The 18,331-nt window shown below is 38.0% G+C and overlaps 1 protein-coding gene across 1 annotated transcript in view; it reads right to left on the reverse strand.

The window, feature by feature from the left end:
* crim1 (cysteine rich transmembrane BMP regulator 1 (chordin-like)) overlaps positions 1 to 18,331 on the reverse strand; it is a 108,467-nt gene that overhangs the window by 38,620 nt on the left and 51,516 nt on the right. Inside the window, exons 3-5 of the mRNA XM_026285941.1 lie at positions 13,686 to 13,928; positions 12,533 to 12,653; positions 11,674 to 11,795 (exon numbers count right to left, since the gene is read on the reverse strand). Coding sequence (XP_026141726.1) covers positions 11,674 to 11,795; positions 12,533 to 12,653; positions 13,686 to 13,928 — 486 coding nt within the window. The remainder of the gene's footprint in view (positions 1 to 11,673; positions 11,796 to 12,532; positions 12,654 to 13,685; positions 13,929 to 18,331) is intronic.

Consider the following 18,331-nt stretch of genomic DNA (forward strand, 5'->3'; position numbering starts at 1 on the left):
AACCTATATCATACCAATATTATTTTTCCCATTCCCAACTCAATTAACCATCCTATCCTGTCTATTCCCTACCCAATTTCCCATATTCTACATATTCCCTACTCAATTAACTAAGGCTTACAAACATTATCATAAAAAAAAAATCTAATTGCTTAAGTTCACATTCATTCATTCTATGCAAGCAATAAGGGTAAACAGGATTGGCTTGATCTCTGCAACGAAGGGGCTCACGCTTGAGACTTGACTCAAGCTCTAAAACAACCCTCTGGACCTAATTATCTAAATAAATAGTGCTGGGGTGGTGGAAAGAGCGAAACAGCTGTTTATATACACTTTGCATTGGGATTGCAACGGCATATGAACACACTTCCCCTTATACGTTTACTTAGAACTCCGTTTTGTGGGAAGAAGTTTCATTTTTAACTACAATCTTGAATATAATCTCATGTTTTTCGTTTTAAGTGCAATAAACCTTTTTTTATCTTAATGACTAATGAGCTTCATCCCATTGGGGAAAAGGTGCAGCCACAGCCAGGTGACATTTTGTGGCAAAGGCGAATAATAAATGGAGGCGTGAGCGATAGATACATCAGCATCTTGAACTTCCCAGATGTTCTGTGCAGTGGCCTCACCCATGGATCTCATTCTTTAAAAGTGACACAAGTGCCCACATCACAGTTGTCAGTGTTGGGTCTTTTAGAAGTGACTCTGACATGGTAAGAGAAAGTACGGAATGTCTCTTTGTTTTGTCTCATTGAATGTCAGTGTTTATGTAAAACGGTTTATGTTTAAACCCCTGCTGCATCTCGTGAGTTTTTAAGATAAAGCCTGACCCAAGCCGTCTGGATGCTGTGAAAGATTTGCAGGAGAGCAGATAGCGAGCTTGCCCCCACTTGTTTTGCTGGCTGTTATGACCTCACAGTAGAAGACGAAACCAAATGGTAAAAGAGAGAATATGGCTTTCCTGCTGCATTTCCGTTTTTGAAGGGCAAGCCATAAGTGCTGGTTGGTGTGTAAACAGCTGGCCGAGGCTCACGGAGAGCTGGTGTCTGCTCTAGGGCTTATCCCTCTCTCACCACAGTAGGACAAGCTGGTTGTTGAACAAATATGCAAAGTTTGTCAGGCTTGAGCTGGTGGCTCCATTTCTCAACCCACTGGCTTCCTTGATTTGGGACTTAAACCATCACAAAGGATTATACAACTGCAGCAAATTCCATCATAGTTTTATGGAAAAGTCTTTGACTTGGACTTATTCCGGAATCGTCTGGCATTAGGGATTGGGTGCCGTGTAGGGAGAACCAGCTTGAATGAATTCTGTTTAATATTCAGAATTTCCTCCCAGAGCTGTAATCCTGTAACGACTGTCAGGAAAGAAAACGCTGATTCAAAGTCTAAACTTTTTGAAAGAACTTCTTGGAGATGGCAAGGATTGTTCTAGAATGGAGTGTGGCTCATTTCCGCATGTTCTTCACCTCCATAAAGCTAAACTGTTGTGTTCTGACTGAGTTGAAGGGTGACGGAGATGTATTAGCCCAAGAAAAAATTATAAATAACAAATATATCAGCGAGTTCAATACCAGTTGGAGACTCTAGTATCTGCAATTCTGCACCAGTTCCTCTCAAGTCTTTATTGCCACCTTCAGAAACACAATGATGAATGATACCGAGAAAAAATTCACTAAGGTTCTTGGACCCATAAATTAAAATGACATAAAAAACACCTTTAATATCTACTTCACACCACTGTCATCTCTTGTGAAAGTCTCTTGAAAGGTTTCCCTTTCTCTCTGCAACACCTTTAAATGAATGGAAACACAAAAAGGTACAAAACATTTGATTTGGCAGTTTCTTTTATTCTGGTCATGTCTGAAGATTTGAGTCTTAGCACATTTTACACTAGTGTGTTACACTTCCAGCCTCAGGCCTGTCACTAGTGGGGTGAAAGATTGGGATGATTATAGAGGACCAGGGCTGTGTGGAGCCACCGGTGATTCAACCAACTGGCCAAGGCCAGCCTTAAAAGACACTCAGGAAGGTTGACGGGTCCCTGCTGCACATAGTCATGAAAGCTTATCAACTGCATGTGTTTCTAAGCCTTGCCAATTTAAACATTCAAAAGAGTTAAAGGCATTCAACTGAGTACACTCATAATTTATACAGTGAATACTATGCAATGCTATACATTTGATTATTTGGTTTCTGTACCTGAATACCTACAAACTTGAAAAAAATAAAACATTTAATTTTTTTTTTTAAATCTTTGTTCTTGTTTATTTGTGCTATTTACCAGGTACAACCTGCACTGGGGCCCTGCAAACCCAAGCTAAGGCATCTGCACATGGTGTGTGAAGAAAATTATACAAAGTTCTGTTTATTTTAATTTCTATTTGTTTAAATAAAATCGGTCAATAGGAAATGTATACAAAAAATCAACGTAATGAATATATTATAAATTGCTAAATTCAAAATCATTAATGAATATGTTTTCAATTGTTAAAATCAAAATATTAACATAGTTTTCTACAATTACAAGCAGTGAGGTGGTACACAAATACACAAATATTATAAATATATGTCAATACTACAAATGTAGCGTCATGTGGTACAACCAATCTGCACAAATACATTTACATTTAGCAGATGCTTTTATTCAAAGCTACTTACAATGCATTCAGGCTATAGATTTATTTATTTATTTTTTGTCAGCATGTGTGTTCCCTGGGAATTAAACCCACAACCTTTAGCGCTGCTAACACAATGCTCTACCACTGAGCCACAGCATTTTTAAAATATAATAATTTGAGCTTTTTATAACATTGCAAAGTTAGTTCCTGTTGTAAAATGTGTAGTTTTACCACCTAGAAAACGTATTGATATTTTTTCATTACTAATAATAATGACGTGCAAAAAAAAAAATTATTCATTTTTGCTTGATGGTTACACCACATGACATATAACGACATGTATACTGACATACACCTGACATATTTTTTTTCATTATTGTGGGCACTCTTTTTCAGCATGTACCATTCATTTTCCATTTTAAAATGTATTTGATAGAATTCCTTAGATTTTCCTCCAGAAATCAGTGCAGAACATCTAAAAGTCTGAAGATTCCATCTTGCTGATATTTTGATTATTTACAGGATCTTGTACAAGCATCATCTAATACAAAATTCGGAGTGGAGGAGATTATTTCTCTCATCTCGAAACACCACACCTCAGTGTAAATTAGTGGAAGAGAATGGTAACCATGGAAACAGTACCCTGAGACGCCAAAGCCTAGTTTTCTCTGCCTCAAGACTGATCCAACAGGTCCCCTCCCCTCAGAGGCCTTGAGGCCAACAGCTGTTAACTGGCCCCACCTGAATTGTTAGAGTGTATGGCGGCACTAGCAGGGTCTGTACGATATGAGGTAAGTGACAGAAGTCAACTATGTAATCTATATGACTGCCTAACCCTCCACACATCTGTACGAGTAAAGCTACTACCTGTGTTCTCATACGTCTCTCTGAAAGCAGAGATATAAAATCGCACACACATACACACAGAGTCTTTCTTATTACACAAAGGCCATCTGAAGCAGGAGGAAAAAGAGCCCATTTATATTTAACTCTAAGAGTTTGACAGGATTGTGAAGAGGCAGTAATGAAATTCTCCATCTGGAGATTAAAACACCTCCACATCTCAGTCTCACAGTTCCTGAACAGAGCACTGAAGTGCAACCTAAAATAACATCTATTACCGTTCAAAAGCGGCTAACCTTAACATGGAGGATTTACATAATCTCCCACCTCCAGTCGCAAACTTGTACTTGTGCAGATTCCTCCCGCTTGAGGTCATGATTAAACATGGACCAGTGTGCACCAAATGTAACGTAGCAGAAGAATCACATGCAGTCTTTCAATTTCGACCCAGGCACCACAGACCAATACTCGCTGGGTTTTTAAAGGAGTCATATTGTATACTTTAGTAGCGTTTTATATTTCCCACTGAAGTCCACTTTTATTGTTAGTTCAGGTTTCATGCACCAAAACTGTTTTATATGACCATTTTCCTCCTCCCTTCTGTCCTTTAGAATAAAAAGTGCTGTATTTTGGAATTCTATACTGCGCTACTACCTGATTGATATCAATGAAATAGGCATCTTGAGAAATCATGCCTGTGTCTCTGTGACTGCCAGTGGCTCTGCAAACAGCAAAACAAAAGTCAAGTGGGCGGCCTGTAATTTTTGGTCAGAAAACTATCCAATCTGCCTGTGGAATATTTTGTGGGTTGGGGTTATTGACATCTGATGCTGACATCTTTTAATAGTATACCCTTGTGAGGATTTTTTTGTAAAGGGTGTGTGGTTGATAGCAGCAAAATGATGGAAGCTAGCAAAATAGCAGCACCTTTAAACAATTATATTTTTTGCTATTGTGTATATTTAAGATGTCTATATGCAAATGACCGCTGTTATAATTGGCTAAACTTCTTTTTGCATGTAAAATGAGGCCTTGACCACAGTGCCACTCATCAGGGTGGGCCAAACTGTCAAATGCTGAATAAGTGTTAGTTTGCTAATAGGCTAATAGTTGTGGTAGGAATGATATTGGTTGTAATGGAAACTGTAACAGTCCCTTTGGGTCTCTACTTGTAATTTGCGTTAAACTACTGTACTCGGCACAGGCTGATTGGTTCATGTTGCATACTGCATGTAGCCAATGAGTGTGCTGCTTTACATTTAAACAGTCGGTTAGCATTTACTAGAGCATTTCGTAGCATGCCGAGTTCCTCTGAAACCCTCCAACTTCCCCAGCCCCACCTGTATAGATCTACTACAGGTTCATTTATATGCTACTTCTGCAGCAGCAGTATGTTTTAAATACTCACATCACTGTTTAGGTGTAAATATTGGCAGTAGCAAGTTCCTGAACTTGATTTCCAGTAGCAGCAGCAATAATCTACAACAACAGCAATAACTTACAGCAGCAGCAGCAAGTCAGCAGCATAGCAGATCTGTTCCACCAAGACCAAATACATGGAAATTGTCATATCCATTACCATGCTAAAATCTTCTGAGAGTTGTCATGATAGAACTAGTTAAAGTAGCTTGCAGCTTAGTGAACTTCAATTTCAAAATCCATATTCTGCTGCGAAACAAATATCTAATTTGTGTCAGAAATTGCAATCTGTCTGAGTAGGTACAGTACTACATTGGATGAAGAATGAAGTTCACTACTATATTCTATATAGTATGAATGTGTGGTATGAAGTAGCAGGTCATCTGGGTACCTTCATAAAAAACCTTTTGTGGAATGGTAATATTCCGTAGATAATAAAGGTTCAACCTTATTTTAACCTATATTTTTAAGAGTGAACCGTTTAACGAATACTGAGAATATGGGCAGAATATTCATTTCACATACAGTTTTTTGCCTACTATTATAGAAGGGGCTTAGACACATTCAGATGCAATGTTAGTTTCTCACTATGGGAAGGGAGAAAACAATCTGAAACATTAAGAAGAAATAGATTTCGAAAGCCAAGGAGATTGTGGTTATCATCCTCTTAGATGCTTGAGATCGTTTTTTTCTTTGTTAGGTAGGAGATCGACTCTGTAGCAGGACTCAGTCCAGCACTTCTTGTCTCTTCCTGCCCTACAGCCCAACAGGAGCTGCCTCCTGGTGTTTTTCAGCCCTCCCCCATGCTGCAGGCTAGCTTGTTTTGGCTGCAGCTGCTGAGAGGCAGACTAAATAATGTGATAACGCACTGCTCCACAGTTGCGCCTTGTGCTGCCAAGACCCGCCACTGCTCTGGACATGCAAATCACTACAACAGCACAACACCTGCAAATCAAGGCTAAGTTGTCGAGAAACAAAACAAAACAAAAAAGACGGCGCCTTTGTGTGCATGTTTTCCCATTTTTTATCAGTGAAAGATAGCGGCCACTGTGTTGGAGCAGACATAAATAAGAGCAGAGTATAAAAGGGAGAGCATAGTGCCTACGGGGCCCGTCAATCATCGTAGGCTTTACATTGCACAAGTTATATGAATGGCCCTTCGATGACTCCTATTTAAGCCCTACCTTAAAATCACTTTCCTCTTTCGATGATGCTTTCTCTAAAGAGAAAAAAAGACGCCCGTGCTTCTCGCCGGGCCACCGTGCTATGTTTACGCTAGTGGTTAAATTAAAATGTTATGTCATTTACTGACTGAGCCTGGTAAAAAAAAAAAAAAAAAAAACATGGTTTCAAGGCTTGTAATCTCTCGGAAAAATGAACAGCTGTTTAAGCATTTCCTTCAGAGTGGCATATGTCCAAATCCATGCTTGTCTTCTGAAAGAGTGTGCATTGTTCTTCCATATGTCATTTGAGGCAGAACAACATGCTACTGTTTACAGAGCTAATCCTAACGCTAACTGCTTAAGCGTAGACAATACAATCAAGTTTTTCGATGCTGAGAAGAGGATCTAAATCAGCAGTCATAACCTCTATTACATCGCCCTTCTATCCCTAGGTTGAAAAGCTTGCGCAAACCGCCAATCATGCCCTTCTCCATGACAACTACTCTCTGGGTAAACATTAACGTAATGATGGGGCTCGTTGCAGTGGGGCTATATGAATGGGGACTGACAGGTGCGCCAGTTCATGTGTGAAAATGCACAAAGCTAATTATGGGGCTAAAAATATTGTTAATGACAAAGCAAATCTACCATGTGCAAACGTGGCAGTGGCATCTGTTTTGTTGCATTTAAACAACATGTTCGCATATTCACTTGTTGATCAACACTTTTTAATGTTAACATTAATTTTAATGTGTGCTTCAATGTAACAGTGAAAAAGCTGCGAATTAAAAGAGTAAACAAACTTAACACCAAACACTCTTGAGAAGCGCAACAAAAAAACTAAACTATCTTTAGCAACACATTTGCTAAATTGCCATTACGAGATGGATAAAAACTGTGAAATTCCTTGGTGTGGTCAAAGTTAGTTCACTTTTTGAAAAGGAGTTGCGATTAGCTCAGGGTGGGAATGTTTTAGATTAGATGCACACATACACTTACTAATCAGCCCTTCGTCTTATCTACTCCCAAAAAGGGTGACATCACTGTCTGAGAGAGAAATGTGGTGCACAAACACTGTCTGAGAATGCTCACTCTCTTGCCATCCCAAACACTTGCCTTTGGAAGTGTGTGCGGGTGCCTTGGGGAGAGAGTTAGTGAGAGAGCGACTGGCACAGAAAGATGGCATTCTGTCTGTCTGACATCTGCTGTTTCTAGAATTATCAAGCTGTGAATTTGTTCAGAAATGGAACGGTTGATCTACTCAAAATATTCGTTGGAAACTTCAAAGTTTTGATTCACTATGTAGATAACGTTTCCTGTAGTTACACTGCCCTGCTGAAAAAATACAGATTAAGGTGGTTAAGTTTTAGGAATAATAATAAATGGTGAAAACAAAAATGTAAAAGTAGCTTGACAGTTTACTCTTTAGGTCTATTAAAATGTTTAAAATGGTGGCAATAAATTTCTTTAATAACTCACTTAATGCTATACTAGGCATCCAGATCAGTTCATACCTCAATATTACATACTTGGTAAAGAGATGCCATTACAGAAGAATTATGTAAAATATACTTTGTCTATATGATATAGCTTGAAGATTATTTCAAAAAATATTTAGATTACAAATACAATTTGTTATGCTGTTTTTAATTGTGATTGAATAAAAAAATACATTTGTCAGAATAAGTTGTAACCTGCTCCCGAGTTTATGCTGAGGGTAAAACACATGACTAATCCAGACCATCTTGGACAAGCTAATGACCAGTTTGCAACATGTCCATGATGTGCCAGTGTGACAAATCTACAGGGAAAAACTTTAAGTTAACACAATAGAAACTGAAATTAATACTCCTCAAATCCTCATTAAGGCAAGCCGCATTGGATAAATCTTATCACACATTACAGCGGACAGAAGTGAAAGATGCTGGCTCCTTCTTCCAATTAAAGATTCATAGAGACAGTTTCCAGCAGCCCAGCATTATGTAAATCAAATTAAAGGGACAGTCCAAACCAAAATGAATATTCTGTCATTATCTATTTCACCCTTATGTCGTTCCAATCCTGTATGACTTTACTTCTTTAGTGGAACACATAAAGAAAAATTCTGAAGAATATTCTGGCCATTCATTACAAAATAATGAAAGTAAATGAGTTTGCACTCCAAAATGGTGGTAAATACGACTTGTGGACTACATTTGAAGACTTCTAAAGACTTCACAGAAGAAAGAAATAGAGGAATTTCAACATGGGCCGACGTGACCATTTGTGTTTTTTTCCCGCATCCATCTGCAGTGTATTCATCTGTTGTGTCAATTTGTTCATGCCATGATAGTCTTGAGAAGGTCACTCATCTAATGACGTCCATGCGATATCTTTTGAATATTAATCAGTTTCTGTCCATCCAAGGGTATGAGTTCATTTTCTCTTTTCATAGTTCCTTCATGTTCTCCCCCACCCCCCTCAGCTATGGAATATGAGATCGGCCTCTACACTGTACACAGCCACCGGTGGCCAGATGTTCAATTAGCCTGTATTTCTGTTTGATGCTCCCCACGCTGCTCTCCGGCCTCAGCGCTTTGTTCTCAAATCAGCCTAAGGCTAATTTCACCGCCCGCTGTGAAGACGACACACAACCTGGCACCTCATACCACACTGCTATTTATGCTAGCTTGTTTATATACATATGTGCTTGAAAGGAAGGTGACTTGCCAAATGACGAATATGGAAAAGCAAGTCCTTGGGTCGCACTCGCTTTGCTTCCCTTTGTTGCTAAGCCTTTCATGTATTGTGTGCCCTAGGCCAGGCTATAGGTGAAGCAGGAAGGAAATAAACAACTAGAGGGAAAGTGGGATTGTTTTCATGGGTCCCTTTATTCAAAGCACCACTCTTGAGCCTTTGTGTTTGGATGGTGCCCTTATTCTGTTGTCTTCCTCTCGGCGACTGTCTATCCACGAATATGGAAAAGGCCCAACGCGCGACATACGGCCTGGTACTCGCTGATGTTTCCAGCTTTGATTTGGTGCTGATTTCCTGTGGCTTTTGTCCATCTGTCGCCAGCAGTCTCTTCATCTGAAAAAGTTCTCCACCACCTGCACACAGCTCTTCTCACAGTGACTTTGGGGTTAAGCTCTATCTTTCTGTCCCAACTCTTAGTGTAGGTTTTATTAGTTAGGGAGAACTGCATAGTGTTTGTGTATGGCTGTGCACAAGAAGCACAAGTGCTTTCAAAAATAATAATATATACAATGTATTTTGTGTTTTTCTTTTGTCAGGAAATTGCTGTTAATGTTGTTTTAACTAGTAAAGGGTGTCCTCTCCCCCAAATATTATGGATGTAAAAATATCACAACACCTACAATATGGGTCAAAATAAAACTTTAATAAAACAAAAAGTACTTAAGTAAATTGTAATTAACTGTCAAGTAGTAAGTAAAGTAAATTGTAAGGAAATTGAAATTAACTGTTGTATTATTTATAAATTACAGCTGTAGCTCTACACAGTTACCTATGGCTATTATTTTATTTTGACAGTTTTCTTAATGACTTTATAGTCTCAAGCATTCACACAAATAACGCAAAAGACAACGAAGCAGTTTTACTATGATAAACCATGGTATATTTTGTAAGGGTTGTGATGTCCAAGTTTTTGCACTGTTTTATGAAATTCTATTTCTATTGCAAAAAGGAGGCTAAAAATTTAAGATTAAGTGGATATTTGAATTAGCCTAAATGTTTGGTCAATATTAAAGTCAAGTTAAGTCAAGGCTGCTTTATTGTCAATTCTTCCACATATACAGCACATACATACAGAGAATTGAAATTTTGTGTTCGAAAATACCTTCAGCCGCCATTATTTAAAATGCTGTGTAACATACAGTAAACATTCTGTCACTTTATTTCGCAAGTATGGTGAACACCGATGGATGGACGCTGTAGCACTGCCAGTTGTTGTTGGAGATTTTTAGTCCTCCTTTCTGTTCTTTCAATCGCTTTACGTATATGTAAACATTTCAAAAACACAGCTGCGATCACAGCGTCCTCCATCCTTCTGTTGTTAATGTTGTTCTTTGTTTACATTGTTGAACGCTGTGCACAAATGACATCACTGTCGATCAGCTTACGTCATGTCCTAGCATACACTGTCGGTGCAGTGCAACCCTTTAAATGGTACTGGAAAATAGTTTGCGCAAAATCTCCCAGTACTTTGGTACTGTACATTCAGTTCTGGAACTAAAGCGATGTGAAAGGCCCTAAAAAGCTTAGAGAGCAGTTCTTTATTTAAACTGACTGTAGAGTTACTTGAATGAGGTAGTGAGCAGACCAATGCTGCACAAAGTGACTGGTGCAGGTCAGAGTTTGTCATTGGGAGGAGGTAAAGGAAGGACCTGGGGATGTGTGATTTGGAGGGAGGTTCAGAGTTCAGTGATGACTGGACCAGAAATGGGGGGGGGGGGGGGGGGGGGGCAAGGTCGAGAGGGAGTTCAGCCTCCTGCAGCCTGACGAACGAAGCTGTCCTTCAACTTTAAAGGACTTGATCGTCCTGTAAGTGTAACAGCAGCGATTCCCAGGCCTTTGGCTCCCTTTGCAGGCATTTGTAATAGTATGTAATAATGTACATAAATTGTCTCATTTGTATTACATTATGTATTTTAATATTATGATTAATATTATTATTATGAAACCATATAATTATTAATCAACCAATCATTAATGCTTAATGTTTTTGTTGTAGGCTTAGGTCTTAAGTTTTATCTTAATACTTTGTAAACTATTATTTGAAATAACAAAACCACGGATAATTTGTGGTTAACAAGAACCATTATTTTTGGTTTTAAAACCATGGCTAATGTTCGTGAGGGAACATGGAAAATCAGAGAGAATATTAGATGCGTTGTTGGTGGTTAATTATTACTGACATCAAAACACGTTTTTAACGTCAACAGCCAAAAAGGTTTCACAGGATTATGAATGTACCTGAAAGGGATGCACAGGCTTCTTTTTTTTTCGGCGCCAGACTGCTGATGTGTTTTCATGGGCATAGCTGTCCATCAGTTATGATAAATTGCATTCAGCCACAAACATGAGGTGCGAGCGGTCGCGGATGAGGGAATGGTGCGTCATGTGTGCCTAGCCTACTGCACTCACCATAAAACGCATATGTTCATGTTTACAGTTTCATTTATATGTATATGTTAATTTTAATATTAATATACAATGAAAGCAACCGGGGTGCCCCCCTGGGAGTTGGTGCCCTACGCAAACTGCGTACTCTGCATATAGGGAGCGGCAGTACTGCTCATTCACTAATGCCTTGCAGAGACACAGAAAGAGTAATTTTGGGAACAATAATGAGCTATGCCTTTTTGGGGTTTATTAAAGCAATTCAATGTAAAATAAATTACAATTTCATCCAATTAACATTAAAAACACTGCAAACTGATTTTTAAAAGAGAGAAACAGATGTAGTAAAAGTTTGTATTTTCTGTGTTTTGAGTAATGTTCTGTTTTAGCTAATGGGCCGGTTACTATGGCAGCAGCTGCAGGGTTCTGCCCACTGACTAGACGACCTTCCCAAAACACCTACACATAAACACTAATTAAGACACACAGGAAACAGAACCTACCGTTGACGCACTCAAACACATCGCAACACCTCCCAGGTGTTCCATCGCCACGGGACACGACCTGTGGGGATGTCCCCGCTGAGCACTGTGGGAAGCTGCAGAGGCCAGGCAAACACTCACATCTGAATAGAAGAGAGAGAGAGAGAAACAGGGAAATACAGAGAGAGAGAGAGAGAGAGAGAGACACTGGCCTGTCATACCTAATTCATATCAACAAAACACTCTCTTCTGTCACTCTGAAGTTATTCACTTTCACTGCTGAAATAATACAATATTAATGCTCTGATTAAAGAATTGGTGCTAAAATAGTGAAAAATTATGTTTGTTTTTTTGACAATCGACAGGTGTGACGTCTATCCTAGACTGAGAGTGACAACCTTGACTGTGTGTGTGTGACAGGTGTGAGCATGAAACAGGTGTTCGTCTAACCTATACTCTTAACAAGTGTAATGACTAAACTGGATTATGAACATGAAACATGTAACATATCACCTGGATTGCCAGCATGAGACAGGTGTATCATCTAATCAAGATTTTGAGCATGAGACAGGTGTAACGGTCTAAAGAGAGTGAGTGAGATGTGACACCTAACCTAGACTAAATTGTAAGTGTGAAAGAGATGAAACATGTAATGTCTAATTAAGATTGTCAGCATGAGACAGGTATAATGGTCTATTTGGAATTGGGCGAGTGAGAAAGGTGTAACGGTCTAACCTAGATTGTGTATGTGAAACATATAAAACAGTGTAACTATGAATGTGAGAGTTACACAGGTGTAACATCTAGTTATAATTGTGAGCATGAAACCAGTGTAATGGTGTAACTGAGACTGTGAGAGTGAGACAGGTGTAACTCTGACCTGGTAGGAAGGGTGCAGCAGCCGTCTGCTGTCAGTCTGACCTGAGTCTCATAGCTGTCCGCCGGACACTGGACAGGCTTCACCGGTGGACACTCTACTGTGCTGCAGTCTACACTGAACACTGAACACAAAACAAGACATAAAACATTTAGCACTTCTCTAAAAAGCCTCTAATTAGCACACCTCATCAAACTCTCATCCAAGCAAATGATTAACCTGTTATATCACACCATAAACTTCCACAAGTGCTGTTTACAGTGCTTAAGTCATTATACGATGTAGGTTTAATGTCAAAAATCGAGTACAAAAAACAAAACGAAAATTAAATGTAATTTGCAGCAGGTTAACATCATCCAACTGACATTTTCAGATGCAAGTTATGATTATGTTTCAATGACATATGAATAATGTGAACTGATGATTTCTTTATAAAAAATGTAAATTTTACTTGTTTACTTGTTGGAAGCAGAACCACTCATGTATTTTCAACAGCCCATGGCTTTAGCGTGTCTCAAAGGCCTTGGCAAACTCCCAAATCCCGAAATCGCACTCTTTAGTGTATTGGGAAATGAATTACCGTTGTTTTTTTATGTCGTGTTGAAGCCAAGTGCCTATCTCTGCTCAAGGCTGCCATATTGCAGCAACATACCGCATGACAGAAGAAGATATATTAAAATTAAGGTACTATGACAGCATCTTGAGATAACCTGCAAATAATTCCAATCTATCACTACCCGGTTCCTGGTGTGGATTCCCAAGACTAAAAAAAATCCATCCATTGCTGTAGCAGGAAAATAATTTGATATTGCAATACAAGTTGACACTGCATGCTTTTTATTTGAGAAAAACCAACAAAAAGGGATATTTCACCCACAAATGAAAATTCTGTCATCATATACTCACCCTCATGTCATTCCAGACATACTGTATGTTGTTTGTTTTTCATTGAACATAAAAGTTGAAGCTCTTAGAAGAACCTTTACACAGTCATTTGAACTATTCCTTTATACCTTGCTAGCGCAGAATGGTTTATATTGTTTGGGTTGCTGTTAGCTAGTTACATGGTGACCTACTGTACATGGTGTTTCATGTGAAGATCAAAGAAGGAGAAGGAATCGAAGTCACAACACGACTTAATATTGAACTTTATTACCTGGTTTGCATTCGTAGAGATCACAGCACTCGCCAGGTTTGCCTGAGCTCTTGGATACCAGGATGTTCAGGTGCCCAGGCTGGCAAACTTTCCTCAGACACCCGGCTGGGCTACACACGCAGCGGCTGGGCAGGGGGCAACATTCACCTGGTGGAGCGTAGCCCTCGATCAATATGGAGTCCTCAGGGCAGCGTGGAGAAAACTGCACCTCACATCTTGCCTTGGAGCAATCCGGCCTTTCCTCTGCAAAGAAAAAGAACACAAGTTTGTCATTTCTGATGTTCAGCTATGCTTAGTAGATATTCTTTTCTTGTGAGTAAGAACTGGCAAATAAATAAAGTTACTCACTGGTAAAATGATTAAGAACTGCAATATGGTTTAAATTGAATTGTAAGAGCGACAGGCAGACTGTTGCCGATGTAAGTGACATACACGATTCAAATCAAAAAGCAAAACAATCTATTAAAGAAAACATCTGTCAGGACTCACACCGCACAAAACTCCATGTGGTGATACATATGCGGAATATTCCTTGCATTAAGCCTCCAAAACGAAAAATAAGGGGTATTTGTCTTCATGTTTTATGTGACAGGTACCCGAATCGCCAAGAGACAGACTAGTTTGTCATGTATATGAGCTGTGACACATTGACATGCTGTTTTTACCACATATATGCATGAAAAAAAATAATAAAAACATTGTCATGAGAACAAAAGTGAAAAAAAAATTAATGAAGAAGTTCCACGGTATGGTGAGTAAGATTTTTTTAAGTCTCCAAAGCTGACCCAAGTCTGCATTTATCTGATCAAAAATAAAATGGCAATATTGTGAAACATTACTGCTATTTAAATTATAAAATATTTATTTAGTCTATTCAATTTTCAGCAGCCATTAGTCCAGTGTCACATGATCCTTCAGAAATCATTATAAAATTCTTATCTGTTAAAAAAAACAGATGTGCTGCTTAACATTTTTGTGGAAACTGATACATTTTTGAGGATTATCGGATATATTGAAAGTTTAAAAAAAAAGTATGTATTTGAAATTGTTGAAAAGTAAAGACGATAGTAAAGACTATCACTATTTTACTAATAGATATTACTGCGCCAAGACGAAGTGCTTACAAGCACTTGCCATGGTATTCCGCCACACAATATAGTTATCCATTTTACACGCTTAGAAAAGCGCAACGTTTTGTTTTGTGTAACCGTCCTAGGTCGAGTTACACTACGCGAGTAACTGTATTTAAATAAGGAGTGGAGGTGGAGGTGTTTGGTAGCTTCTCTGCTTGGCCCATATTGAATGAATGGGCTAAGCTAAGTGCTTTCAAAGTGTCACCGCGCGCCAAAGCGATTGAGTGCACGCACTGAGACGAGAGAGGTATGTATCAACTTGTCTTAGGTAAGGGAAAAACATAGTTTAATATGAAAACACGGTGGAGTATCCCTTTAACAATGCGCAAATTAAACACACAGACGCAACATCTAATTTACATATTAATCAACCTAATATACCAAGTGCAGCACAAATGATCATAATCGCAAATAAAGAATAAAGAAGCTACAGTATGTTGAAAAGAACCAGAGGCCAAAAAATGAAGGTTTGATAGACCTAGTATTGCATGCCACCTAGTTGAGGGTTCCAAGACGTCTTTTATTTCCTGAAGCAAATTAAAAAATAATATGGCTTTGCAAACGATATGTTCAAATAATGTGTTCTTCTGGCATTCAAAGTAAATTAATATGTGTGGAAAAACCATCTCCCTTCTACCACGTGCTTTCTGTTCTCTGTGGTGCCTCCTGCTAGCAACAATAACTTTTTTGGACGTTAAATATTGGTGCAAATGCTAGTTATTTGATGAGCGCAAATGTTAGTAAATCACATTGCGGGATTCTTTTTAAAACTGTCCTCCCATAACTTTAGCATCTGAAAGGGACTCTCCTACAAATGCACATTCTGTGTCCACGCCTTTTCAGCGCAAAAACAGGTATACTCTGTAAATATTTTTCTCCATTTCTTCCTAAGATGTTATAAAAGTAGGGCTGACTCACATATCACTACCTTGAGCAGACAGATGATGAGCAGCTGCTTCACTCCCTTATTTTGAACTGAATATTGACCATGCAGGTCAAAGTCCAGCGTTTTATGAACACATTCAATTTGACCTTCTGTCGTTCAAGGCATGATTGCTTTTATTCGTTCTTTACAAGAGAACAACAAGCTAACAAAGGAGGAAGGCAGAGAAATTGAAAAGGTGCATTGGAGAGACATAAAAAGAACCACAGAAAAGAAAACTCATGCTGATGTGAATGTGAATGAATGGCAAATGTCAGCAGGAGAGAAAAGGCTGGCATGCTGTAATTCTCCTGTTGCTTGTGTGCTGTCTGATAACACTTGGTGGAGGGGTGTGTAACAACTTTAGATGCCGCGCTTCATGTTGAAACACGGGCTGCAATATTAATACAGCCATTTTTAAAGGGATGGTTCACCGCAAAATTTAAATTTTGTAATCAGCTACTTTTATTTTATGTTTCTGTGAACACTATGGACTACTTTGTAATTTTTTTTTAAGCTTGCCAGCCACACTTGTTACTATTCTGAAAATTAAAGCATTTTGTCTTCCATAGGAAAAAAAAAATTGTTTAAAGTGATACAAGGGTGAGCAGATTAGATAAAATAAAATTGGGGTTGGAAGGTTGTCAAAAAAAAAAAAAAAAATACAATAAAATAAAATAAAAAACCTTCCTGAAATTGTTATATATATATTCACTGTCAATCTTTTATCCAGTGAGCTGTTAAATGCTGCAAATGAATCACTGAGTCAGAACAGATCTGTCTGGTTCACGTTTGGTTTTATGAACCATATTATTGAAAAGATTGGCCATAAAAGGACACTACTATTTCACCTATTAATGTGCCAAGGATTTATGCATTCAAAAGACTTACAAAATTGTATGTGAGTTACATGGACCACTTTAATGGTATTTTAAGTGTTTTATGTCCATTTTGAACAGTCCCTATTAACGGTGATGAATAGAAGAAAAAAAAAGAGCAACCTTCACAGTCTTGAGAATCTTTTCTTTTGTGCGCCATTGAAAAAAAATTAATAATTTTTTACATTTATATAATGATGAAAAAGGTGATTTTTTTGGAGGTGCTAAACTAAACCTTTCAAGCTTCAAAACAAAACAAAAACACAAAAAATATGGTTGATATAGTTGACAGCTAATTACACAATCGGTTTATGTGAAAAATAAACTGATTTTAAACCATTATTCACTAATAATCTTTCCTTCAACTGTGAGGTGTACAAGGCTATGAACCAATTAGTCAGTGAGTCAAACTTGAGAAACAGATCAGTGTGATAAGTGATATGTACATATTTGGACCAACATAAGTGTGAGCAAATTATGACAATTTTCCTATTCAGGTGAACTATGCCTTTAAAAGACGTCAAGACCCCTTCCCTCAGAAACGCAAATATAATGATCAAACAATTGCTCTGAAATGATGAATAGCAAGAAAAAATGCACTGCAGGGCGAATCTTCTGACTTTGTTGACTATAAGGTTACATACTACGCAAGCATTACTCTGACACTGATTAATTAACTGCTAAGCTTATTAAAGGAGATGTACTCAAGCCATTAAACACATTGTTCACTGCTTTGTTTGATCTTGCAGAAAAATTACATCTGATGTATGTAATGCATGTCTTACAAAGAGACTGTGGCCTATTATTGCCTTTTGATGTGTTAGGAGAGGAGAGTCCTCTATAGAGGTACTCCGCTCTTTTGAGAGAGAGAGAGAGTGAGAGAGAGAGAGAGAGAGAGAGAGAGAGAGAGAGAGAGAGAGAGAGAGGGTGTAATTACCTCAAATGACTGACAGAGAGAGAACATAATGCTTGCAAATTCACAATAAGAGCAGTGAAGATAGATACCTCTTTAAAAAGCTCCTTATATTTAAGCACTGAGCACTTCATGTGTCATACAAGCGCCCAGGCCTTTTGTTCTCACCAAGGATTTAATGACAATTATGACGGCATTATTTTTTGTTTGCCAGCAAATGCCACTTGAATATGATATGACTTGATACACGAAGATGTGATGGGTGAAAATGAGACTACAGTGAATAAGTGACATGGCGATGTGTCAAATGAGACACGTTGCAGTCACCAAATGAGACAGAATATCACAACACCTTGCAGTGATGGATGTGACATTTCATTTAACAAATGTATTAGACAGATGCTTTCATGGAAAGTGACTTGCACTACATTCAAAGTATGTTTGCTGCCTGGGAATCGAACCCATGACCTTTTCATTCCTAGCACAATGCTCTAACACATGAGCTACAGGAGACAGAAACTCATTACATTTTACATTCTTGTTCACATGAAATAATAACAGATAAAAAAGTATATTATCGGTCAATAAACAATAGGTTAAGAAAATATACTGAATCAAAAGCAATACTGCTGTAAAACAGCAAAAAATAGAAATTTTATAAATATATATATATATATATATATATATATATATATATATATATATATATATGTATATACATATATATATATATATATATATATATATATATATATATATATATATACATATATATATATACATATATATATATACATACA

The sequence above is a fragment of the Carassius auratus genome, chromosome 17 (assembly GCF_003368295.1).
Source record: "Carassius auratus strain Wakin chromosome 17, ASM336829v1, whole genome shotgun sequence".
Lineage (NCBI taxonomy): Eukaryota > Metazoa > Chordata > Actinopteri > Cypriniformes > Cyprinidae > Carassius > Carassius auratus.